The following is an 11,729-nucleotide window of genomic DNA, read 5'->3' on the forward strand; positions in this document are numbered from 1 at the left end:
CTCTGGAGCTCTGACAGAGTGACCATCAGGTTCTTGGTCACCTCCCTGACTAAGGCCCTTCTCCCCCGATCGCTTAGTTTAGATGGCCGGCCAGCTCTAGGAAGAGTCCTGGTGGTTTCGAACTTCTTCCACTTACAGATGATGGAGGCCACTGTGCTCATTGGGATCTTCAAAGCAGCAGAATTATTTCTGTAACCTTCCCCAGATTTGTGCCTCAGGACACGGAGGTCTACAGACAATTCCTTTGACTTTATGCTTTGTTTGTGCTCTGACATGAACTGTTAACTGTGGGACCTTATATAGACAGGTGTGTGCCTTTCCAAACTCCAATTAAGCTGCAGAAACATCAAGGATGATCAGGGGAAACAGGATGCACCTGAGCTCAATTTTGAGCTTCATGGCAAAGGCTGTGAATACTTATGTACATGTGCTTTTTCAATTTTTCTTTATTTGTAAGGAATTTGCAAAAATCTCAGGTAAACCTTTTTCATGTTGTCGTTATGGGGTGTTGTGTGTAGAATTCTAAAGGAAAAAATGAATTTAATCAATTTTAGAATAAGGCTGTGACATAAAATGTGGAAAAAGTGATGCGCTGTGAATACCTTTCGGATGCACTGTACATATACACACACGACTAATAACAAGTGGCTCCTCCAAAGTCAACACAATTAAAAAATGTTGTCTCAAGCACACCTGATGCAGCTAATTCATGGCTTCGACAAAGCTTACTTGATACAGGACACATCAAAATCTGGACTTTCTAGAGTATCTGTTGTGTGTGTGTATATGTATTATACATCTAATAATCATTTCAATTACATTTACCACTAGATGACTAAAATAGCAGCTTGGCTGAGGAAACAATAAACAAACAGGACCATTTGAAGAACATGTAAAGGCAGCATAATTAAAAAGAACCGAAAACAATTTACATTTTAATCCAGAAATAATTTATTATCCAAACACCATTATCAAATGACATTCTAGCATAAAGTTAGAAAATAATTGTATTTGCAATCATTTACACATTACATCAAATGTCTGAAAAAGTTTTTGCAATACCACAACGTGGACATAAAACATTTCACAAAAATAATTTCGCATTTATGGACACCCTTTTCATTTAATTTAGCAGATATTGAACAATTAGTGCTCCCGTTATCAAGTATATCTACCCACAAGTGTGTATTGAAGTGGTTTTGTCCTGAATAAACAGACAACATGGAAAAAAAAAAACAGTTTTATATCATTAACAAGTACTTTATTTCCATTTAGCAAAACAAAGTAAAAATACCAACAGGTAAATGTGCAAAATTACGCCTAAATCTTCCCATCTACTGTATTATAAAGGTTATATTTATTGCATGACTGGTTGATTGTAGAAAAATAAAATTTTTCCCAAGCTGTAATCACAACATTGTGGTGGTGTTCACCTAGAAACTACAGTATTCCCAACAGGACTCGAAGGCATCGTGATAAACATGTACTTGAATTCACAAGCACCTAGTAAAAACTTCACCAGTCTGCGTCCACCAGGAAGTTATCAAACTGTGCAAATTCAAATGAGGACGTCCCGATTGCGGCCCAGCCGTTCATGGGTTGAAGAACGACGGCGTTCTTCCACAAAGGATAACCATTCAGCATTCCGAAGGCAAAATTACCCTGTTAACACAAAACGCATCACAATTATAGAATAGGAAAAAGCTCCGATCTACTTGCTTAAGTAATTCTACACTGCCTGAAAAAAAAAATAAATAAAAAAAATATATATATTAGGGCCTGCACGATATTAGGAAAATATGTGATATGAAATATTGTTGTTGAATATTGCGAAACGATATTTATTGCAATACAACATTTACCTAGAGAAATGCATTTATTTCTTTATTAGCTTTTTTTTTTATTATTATTTATATGTAATAATCATACTAAAACAGGGAATGGATATTCGTCTGATGTAATTAAATCAAATTCAGGCTAAAAAGAAACTATATGTCAAGGAAGATGCAATTATTTAGACTTTAAAACACTAGACCTGCCAACAACAATATGAATTACTTTCAAACATTACTTTTTATTTACGTGTAACCATACACTCATCGATTTCATTTATCGCAACTCTTTGCGATACAGATATTGCGTATACCATTATCACAAAAACGATAATTTTTCGATATATTGTGCAGCCCTAATTATTTATATATATATATATATGAAATCGTATAAGTAAAAGCATTTCCACATGCCCAATGAGGAGTGAGCTCAAGAGATTAGGAGTAAAGAGCTACGTAGCGTTAAGGACACCGCTTAGGGAGGTTAATCAGGGGGGAAAAAAGGCTTTAGTTTGCTAGAGAGCGTAAAGAATGGACTGTGGAGAATTGTAAAAAGGGTCATGTGGTCTGTCCAGATTACCACAGTATCTTGGAGAAAATTGAATGCAATGCTGGACAGATATAAATGTTGTGAATGATTGCAGTTTTCAAATCAGTGAAATATTAGTTTGACTTTTTTTTTTTTATATATGAGAAGAAAAGCTACACTGCAAAAAAAAAAAAAAAAAGTATTTTTACCTTTACTGTGAGAGTAAGTGTGTGCCATATACCCCGTCTTGTCCCAGACAATCCTTCTGCAAGAACTTTCTTCCCAACTTAAACAAGAAGAAAGCATTTTAGATACATATTCAGGCTGAATCGTTGGAAAGAAAAAAAAAAAAAAAAAAAAGTATGATACCCCGAATCGGTCACTGACCTATATCATTGGTCACTTTGTACGTGCCATTTGCAAAAACCCAGTAAAATACACCCTTTGAGCGTCTGACTTCTTCCCCGCTTTGATCCACCCTGGCTGCAACGAAGACGCCACCGTCCTCAGTTTCGAGGTAAATGTCACAGGAGACCGTTATGTCTTGCCTGATTAAATTACAAGCAATAATACAAAGATGTGACGATCCAAGCAAAGAACCATCATATTGTGAAATGCTTCAAGTGTTGTGAACTAACCAGCTATGGTCTCCGATGATGGTAATGGTCTGATCCGCGTCGTAACCCCATGAAACTGGACGCTGGTTGACCACCTGGCGTAAAGTCAAGTTGTGGGGCCCTGGATCTGAGAGGTTTCTGAAGTACTCAAACACGCCGGTCTGATCAGCAAAATATGGGGCCTCGGAGAAGGCAGGATTTTCTGAGTTCAAGAGAGGAAAAAGAAAAACTGCGTAGATAAGTTGCAAAAGATCACAGAGTTTGCATCATGAACGTTTTTGAAAAATATCTTTCCATGGACTATAGGGTAGTCCTGCTTTTAAAATGTCCTCTGTGAAACAGGATAATCTGATTGAATGAGATCACCTTTCACGAGTGGTGATAATAGATGGTAACAGCACTGGGACATTTAACTATATCCATATTGTCAGTTGCAGCCTGAGTGTAAGTAAGTCTGTATGGGGAGAGCAGCTCCCTGCCAAAACCAGTCGTAGAAGCGAGAGAGAGAGAGAGAGAGAGAGAGAGAGAGAGAGAAAAAAAAAACCCACATCTGATAATGTTATGTTAGCATAAACAACATGCTGTCTCCTTAATTTTAATAATTAACGTGGGGCAGTGTGTTGAGCCCCAGCTGCGCCAGGTTGCCGCTGTTGGGCCCTTGAGCAAGGCCCTTAACCCTGTCTAATCCATGGGCGCCATAAAATGGCTCACTATGCGCTCTGACCCTTGCCTACTAATAAGAAGCTGGGATATGCGAAGAATAAAGAATTTCACTGTGCAGTAATGTATGTGTGACGAATAAAGGCTGAACTGAACCAATTCATTGTGTTCTAAATTGCATCGGTGTTGTTTAAGCTGTATCCCAAATCCCCCTTTAACCCCTGATCAAGGGTACTAAGCTGATCTTGTGTTGAACAAGTAATTGTACTGCCTAGATTTCCATTTAACAATAGTAGCGATTCACCCTCGAAGCCGGAAATGAAACATAGCTGATATATAGGGGCCAGGGGTAGGCTCAGGGGTTAAGGCATTGAAGGTCCCAGGTTCAAACCCAGTTACTACTGTTTGGCCCTTGAGCAAGGCCCTTAACACTCAACTGGCTCGGATGTATAATGAGATAATGAAATAAATCTCTGGATAAGATAAGAACTTTATTAATCCCTGAGGGAAACTGCTTATACTTGTTACAGTTGATTACAATCTTTTACAGGAGGAAAGAAAAAAAAAAGTCTAAAATCTAAGTTGCAAACTAAACATAATTCTATATACAGATAGGGGTGTCTGCCAAATGCCTACTGTAAATGTAAACGATATTCTAAAATAGAAAGTCCTGCTTTGCCTTGAACACCGTTTACACTAGATTTATTCAGTCTCTAAACTTCATACTTAATGGTTGGATTAAACTAACAGATTAAGCAGATTAAAATCCTGCTATATGGCATCAGTAAACCTTTACTACAGTACTTGCTCACACAAATGGTTTAAACTAACCTGCCTGCTACATGACTTTAGATATTAGCCACAATATAAACATCGAGATGTGGTTAAACCTACCGTCATTGAAGTCATCAAAGTACTTCTTGGGAAATGAAGCAGAATTTGGAGGATCTGGGTAAAAGCCCTTGTGTCCGGTGGTGACGGTCGTGAGGGTGTAGATCTCATCAACGTCCAGTTTCAAGGTAAAATATCCGTCTGATATCTGTTCAGACAGACGATGTTTAAAAAATCATTTTAGATAACAACATGTCGGGCTACAGTGATGAAAAAAATAAAAATAAAATAACCCTAATGAGTCACCTTTATAGGATCCTCCTTCTTGAAGAGAACATTTTTTTTAGTATTGAAATTCAGTTTTGAGTACCACAGCTGGAGCTGAGTGATCGAAGCCTAAAGAAAGAAAGAAAGAAAAAAAAAAAGCAAGGACAGTACATTGAACTTCCTAAATAAAAACAGATCATCTAGCAAATATTTAAAAGATGACGCACGTACAAAGGAGCTTTTGAGATGAAACGTTGCTTCCTGAGCTGAAACGTTGAAAGGAGGAAGTGAAGGCCGAATACATTCCGAGTGATTGTGAGTCTGGAAATAAAAAGTGGAAGGAAAATACGATGGGTGTTACTCACTGTGGTACGACTCTACTACACAAGTCGACTTATTAAATACAGGAATAAAAAAAAATTATATTAAAAGAAAAAAAAGACCCACCATTGTTTCTATTATGATGGTAAGGTTGCCTTGGCCATCTGTTAATGCTACATAACTTCCACCATGCGTGAGGTTTCCTATGGTCTGGAGATATGTCCAGCCAGGTTGTGCAAACTGAGTAGTGTGAGCTATGGCACAAAACACATGGGATTGGTTAAGCACGGTTCTATGCAATTTCAATTCATTTACGTAGTGCTTTTACCAATAGACGTCGTCACTGTAGCAAAGCAGCTCTATACAGTAGATATTGGGATATGCCATAGATACAGATTTTGATTTGTCGCTAATAAGCAAGAGGTGACGGTGGCTCCTGAGAAAAAAAAAAAAGAAACTCCTGAGACGATATGGAAAGAAAAATAAACCAAAATTTAAAAGGAAACAGACTAAAATGTGAACCCATCCTAATTGCTTCCTGTTCACACTTCATTTCAGCAATAGTGAACAGTCAGAATATAAATCAGTACTCCGCTCAGTGGTAGGTTTCTCTGAGCAAAATCTGAGGAAATGAGGCGTGGCTCAGTGCTCTCGCACAGTACGATATATTAGATTTAAAGGTTCAGTGCTTAAGACAAAAAATTCTAATTGATGAACAAGCAGTCATTAGTAGCGGCACATTGTGACACATTTTGGGATGTTGGGTGACGTGCATGTAGGTTCACCAGTTATCCATATTGGGGATTCGACGACATAATATCCACTCCACGGTTCTTCTGCGGTCATCAAACCGTCCCGACCGAAGGACAGATCTTCATAATAACTCGCTATTAGATTCCAGGAGATAGTCCTATTTTGTTCAAAAGAAAGAAAAAAATTTTAAAGACCTCTTTAACCTTAAAACCACACACATTCGTATATATATAATTAAATAAATAAAAAGTAAGGGAGAAATAAAGAAGAAAAAAAAGTGCTTATATAGTAGCCTTGCTGCTGAGTGTTAACAGGGAGGCTTCTGACTTGAAACTTTGACATGTCAAGTTATCATTACTTTTATAAATGTGTAAATTTGACCTCTAACAGAATATGCAAAATGTTTAACAAAAATTGTAAAATCTTAAAAATGAGCATAGTGTTATTTTTCTTGTCCAAAACAAACAAACAAACAAAAAAAGAAATAACAGCTGAAATGCTCAGAGCTTTGTGAAAAGATGAGGTTCAGAAAATATTTTACTCACGACGTCATTCTCCCATTGACATAATTCCAGTTAAGAATACGAGCCCAGCACCCCGCCCCGAAGTCATCATTAAAGGTGCTGAAATCCTCAGAAGACCATAGCTTCTTACCAGTTAACAGCGCCTCCCTGACAGTCGTGGTACCAGGGTAGTGAACACTGCCAAGAAAATGATTTCACTTAACTATACTTCGTAAGTGGAAGTCAAAGTGTGCATCATAAGCTGTTATGGATAATCTGATCTTGGTTTTACCCAATAATTTCAACAGCATCACTGAGATATGGATCGACAAGCATGGCATTGGAAATGGCCCAGTTCCCATCCGCTGCGATAATGCCTATATTTGGTAAACCTGCTCGGTCTAATGTGTCTCGGAGGACCTGAATGTTCACAACATGAGCACTTTCAGAACTTTTTTTCTTTTTTTTAAATCATAAAAATTTATCAGGTTCTACAACAAAAGGTTCTAGTTTACCTGGATGTACTTTGAATCAAATTCCCTTTCATTCCAAACCTAAAAATGTAACAAGTTTAAATGTCTGTTTTTTGTGGATGAATAGTTAAATAAAGAGGAAAAAATAAAGAAAAGAAAACATACCCCTAAGTAATCAATATCAAGACCATGATGTTTTTTGGCTCCAATCACCCAGGACACGACATAGTTAGAGGTCATTTCTGGAAAGCTGTACGGCCAGTTGCTCCCGTTACCAACCCATCCCGGAAAAGCCCAGGGCAGACCTTCAAAAAGATCAAACATGAGACATGAGATCAGATACGTAGGTCTGATATTAAGATGTGTGCAATAACGATTAAAGAAAAAATAAGCAATCGGAAAACATGAAGATCACAAACAAATACAATTAGCAACAATATGATGTCAACTCAAGAATTATTAACACCTTCAAGTCCAATAAATTGTCAAAAACAAAATTCCACTTAAGATCCTGGAAACCCTACTTACCTCTTTAATCACTCCCTACCTTATGCAGGAGGTGCAATAGAAAAACAGAAAAAAAATAAAGATAAATACTATATAGAAATAAAAATCAAGCAATCTGCAGGTCACCGTTATCTAAAATCTTGGCACCCGTCAAGAACATTGGCATAATGTTGATATAAAATAAACCATAAAAACTATTTATTTCCATATTTAAATTAAAGTTTATAATCCCTTTATAACACTAAGCTCAAAAACAAAACGTTCTTCCTGTAGATCTTGATTGACAGACGAGAAAGAAGGCATAATCCCTTCCACCCAGAGAGTACAGACAATTTTTCTGCCTTGCCCCCCACCGTGGTTGGCCATGGCATCAGTGGGATTTAAACTCAAGACCTCCAGGAGAAAAAGGTAAATCATTTTCTTTTCCCAGTAATATGGCACTAAAACTCAAATATGCCACTTGAACTGAATTGAAATTGTGCGTTATCAAATAAAACCATATTTGTTGCTCTTTAACACAATAAATAATGCTCAGGCTCAGACACGTCCATGATGTCCATACGAGGTAGATAAACGTTTGTAGGAATTATATTGTATTCATTAGGGGTGCAACAACAAATCGATTGAATAGATAAAAAATGATTACTAAAAGAGTTTGCAACAAATTTCATAATCGATTCGTTGTGTTGCGCGACGCGGAGACATTTGATTGCTTAAAAAAAATAAAAAATTTTAAGACTTGAGTGAGAGTGGAGTGAACACACTCGGTCTCTCTTGGCGCCTCATAGACAGGGCAGAGCAATTATAAAAATAAAAACGAGCGGAGGTAAAATATGAAAAAGCGACATGGCACAGGAGCACCACGACAATGATCCATGTTTGATAAGGAGGAAGGGAGGTAAACAGCAGGGTGAGTCACTACAGAATCCTACTTTTGTTCCATTTTGAAGTGAGGAATGTAATGTCCCTGGTGCTGGTGTTTACTCGTTTTCCAGCTGGATTACAAGTAAACACCAGCACCAGGGACATTTTGTTCCTTACTTCAAAACGAAGAAAGTTAGCGTTAGCTCGTTAATAACAGTAATCAGGGGTGGTATAATTACTTTGCATTGCAATACTAAAGAAACGTTTTTATTCACTCGCCATTTTTATATTATTATTATTATTATTATTATACCAGTTCAGGGAGCAAGGAGGGGGATAATCGACAGATTAAATTAATTATTAAAATAATAAGACTTGCTAGCAGTGAAACTCTCTCCATCTTTTAAGGCTATAATCAGGTACTCCTTTAATGAAATGTTCCAATAGTTCTGGAACTGACTCCATCAACGTAATGTTGTTCTTCTCAAGATCGCCCGGCCTTTGATCTCATCAAAAGAAAGTTAATCCTACCGATGAGTGTGATGTTTGGGTTCCTCTTCTTGGCCTCCTTCATAAGCCACCACTCGTAGCCACGAAAGTAATTCTCATCTGTCTCGTTGTGCATGTGTGACGGCTCTGTGCCATCTGTAGCAGGAAACAGATGCACATGGATGAAAAGACAAATCCCACTCTGTGCGATAGCCTAAAAAATATACACATCTCAAAAGAGTCTACACGCCCAAGATTCACACTCTTTAGTGGATCTTTTCACCTGGATTTTATCAAACGCTGTAATATGTACATAAAATGAGCTAAATAAACTGAACGGAATTGTATGATCGTTTTGCTTCTTTACACTGCAGTGCAAGAACTAGGTGAAAATATTGTGTACATCATAAAGCTGTGCATAATGATAAAGTGCTGGTGTCAAATCTCCTCCACATACTCAATACAATCCTCCCAAGATATTATTTAAACTTTTCTAATTCTGTTTATTTTTTACCTTGTTGTTCATTCTCATTTATCCTGTATTACACTTATAAATCAGTGCGTATAATACTTGAAAGGAAGTAAAGCAACTTTTTTTTTTTTTTTTTATAACAACAATATGCCGCCTGAAAGGCATGTGACTTCATGCACAACTGATCACATGACAGGGAGGGTTTATGCAGGTCAAGGCTCAAAATAGGCTTTAAATATGCAAAAAAAAAAAAAAAAATTCTCTTCTTTTCGACAATTATTACACGTTGTCCCAGACAGACGTACTAGATGATTCTTACCTGTGGTTTGGGAATCCCCTCCTATTTCCACTTTAAGAATATGTAGTGACGCTGCAAAGTTAGGCTAAAAGAATAAAGCAAGAACAATTTAATAAACATGATCTGATGTTGAATAAGCAACATTTTATTTAAAAATCAGTCAAAGAAATCAAGCATCTTTGCAGGCTTTAGATCTAATTTGCTTACCATTTTAAACATATGTTTTAAAATATCAATTCATTTAAGAATTAATTAAGTGAAGGTATATTTATTTTTCGAATAAATTTGTAGTATGATCTTCAGTTCTTACTAATAGGCCTTGGTCGAAACTCCTCAAATATCAGCAGTTTGTATGATTTTAGCTTACTACTGATGGCACTTCTATTGAAGTAGAGTTAGGCAACGCCATTGAAATGCTATTAAGGATTAAATATTCTAAAGCTCAACAGAAATCAGAATAAGTCTAAACAAGGATCATCTTAAATAATATAACTCAAATAAATTTTACTTTAACAATGTTGACTGTTGCAAAGCAACTTTAGGGCATCAAAAGAAAATTAGGAAAAGGAGTAAAAATTTTGTAAGCTGCTCTGGATAAAAGCATCTGCCAAATGCCTGAATGTTAAATTATCAGATTATCAATGATTATTGGTTTGATTCGAAATATCACCCATTTGTTCTCCAATGAGCACTCAGAGCTGGACAAATATTGCTTGGGCCCCAGGCAATCACCTCTTGGGCCTACTGAACCATTTCGGCCTCGCGCCCGTCACCTGTCCCCTCTCGAGCCCGCGCCCGTCACCTGTCCCCTCTCGAGCCCGCGCCCGTCACCTGTCCCCTCTCAAACCCCCGCGCCCGTCACCTGTCCCCTCTCAAACCCTCTCTCGTCTCTCGAACCCTCTCTCGTCTCTCGAACCCTCTCTCGTCTCTCGAGCCCGCGCCCGTCACCTCTCCCCTCTCGAGCCCGCGCCCGTCACCTCTCCCCTCTCGAGCCCGCGCCCGTCACCTCTCCCCTCTCGAACCCTCTCTCTCCTTTTCATATTTAATTTCAGATAACTTTTATTAAATAGTCATGTGCACAGTGAGTGTAAAGAGATTAAAAAGAGAGTTTAAAACAGTGCAGGGACTCACCTTAAACAAATAATCCAGTATTTGGCTTCGATAAGGTTCTTTATAATTGACTAGAAGTCTCGAAGTAGCCTAAAAGCCAAATAATAATTATAAAAACATATTATCATTATCCTCTCTGACACACATGCTAAGTCATGCAGACAGCAGCAGGTAGATCAGCTGTATCCAGGTAACTCACCCCTCCTCCGCTTAAACCGCCGATACCGTCAAACCTTCTCCCCAGGCCGTACCTGTCGTCCATAATGTACATTTCTGTCACACATAAGCGAAGACATGACAGAAGAAACGCGAAGACACAAAGCTTCATTGCAGCGCCTTCCTTACAGACACAGCAGCAGCACTGAGACACAGTAATATTTACCTCGCCCAGTCTCGCTCTTTTACTTCCTGCCTGACCACGTGACACTCCTAGCCTTCGCTCATTGGCTGGCCCTACAAGCTACGTCATCGACCAGGTGGTTAATTTAAAGCGCGAAATATGAAAAACAAGGCCATTTAATCAAGGCTTAAATTTATAAACATATATTTTTCTAACCTTAATTGTACAATGTAAATGAATTTATATTTTTTCTTTAGACATAAAGAAGGATCTGAAAATTGCTTACTGCTTAAACAATATTAACAATGCTTTCATTTTATTACTGTATTATCTTTTATTTCATTTATTTGAATATTTATTGTGTATCTTAACACAATAAATATTTAAGGTGCTATATATATATTGTGCAAAATTCTTAGACACATGCAAGTAATGCTGTAAAGAAAATACACGTTCAATAATATATATATTGTCACTTTTATGCTGATCTTTGCTTTTTCCACATTTAATACTATTTGCAATGTTGTCACTCTGCCACATTTACATTTGTAAGTTTAGCCAGCCTATCCCAGGAGAGACTTTTTGATTAAAACCAGTATTAACCTTTTCCTCAGTTTGAGCTACAGTAGCTCATCTATTGGTTCAGACTACACGGGTCAGCCTTCACTCCCCATGTGCATCAGTAAGCCTTGGCCACCCATGACCATATGGCTTAAAAGTTTAATGCTGGTTGTGATAGAAAGGTGCGTCCCTGTTATGATGGCAAGAGGAGACCTACTCAAATTGGCAGGGGGTCATAATGATATGGCTGATCAGTGTGTGTACAGTGTATTCATAAAACCTTCAAGTTTTTACTACAAAAC

General features: G+C 37.7%; 1 protein-coding gene across 1 annotated transcript; it reads right to left on the reverse strand.

The window, feature by feature from the left end:
- Positions 1–927: 927 nt before the first annotated feature.
- galca (galactosylceramidase a) lies at positions 928–10,909 on the reverse strand. The gene is made up of 17 exons (XM_053489565.1): positions 10,726–10,909; positions 10,548–10,616; positions 9,438–9,501; positions 8,689–8,802; positions 6,952–7,091; positions 6,829–6,867; positions 6,606–6,733; positions 6,356–6,511; positions 5,843–5,967; positions 5,184–5,311; positions 4,968–5,057; positions 4,776–4,865; positions 4,533–4,677; positions 3,000–3,180; positions 2,749–2,909; positions 2,571–2,647; positions 928–1,662 (listed from the first exon to the last, which is right to left on the reverse strand). Exons 1-17 carry the CDS (start codon positions 10,852–10,854, stop codon positions 1,516–1,518), a joined length of 1,983 nt encoding a protein of 660 aa, XP_053345540.1. The 5' UTR covers positions 10,855–10,909; the 3' UTR covers positions 928–1,515.
- Positions 10,910–11,729: the final 820 nt, after the last annotated feature.

This window comes from Clarias gariepinus, chromosome 27 (genome assembly GCF_024256425.1).
Source record: "Clarias gariepinus isolate MV-2021 ecotype Netherlands chromosome 27, CGAR_prim_01v2, whole genome shotgun sequence".
NCBI lineage: Eukaryota > Metazoa > Chordata > Actinopteri > Siluriformes > Clariidae > Clarias > Clarias gariepinus.

What these genes read in the sequence shown, in the direction of transcription:
- galca (XM_053489565.1), bottom strand. Translation starts at nt 10,854, where the DNA reads ATGAAGCTTTGTGTCTTCGCGTTTCTTCTGTCATGTCTTCGCTTATGT. An exon ending in AGGGGATTCCCAAACCACAG is followed by an intron (nt 8,803 to 9,437) that starts GTAAGAATCATC and finishes TTCCTGCTACAG; the next exon opens with ATGGCACAGAGCCGTCACAC. An exon ending in TTCATCTCAAAAGCTCCTTT is followed by an intron (nt 4,866 to 4,967) that starts GTACGTGCGTCA and finishes TTCTTTCTTTAG; the next exon opens with GCTTCGATCACTCAGCTCCA.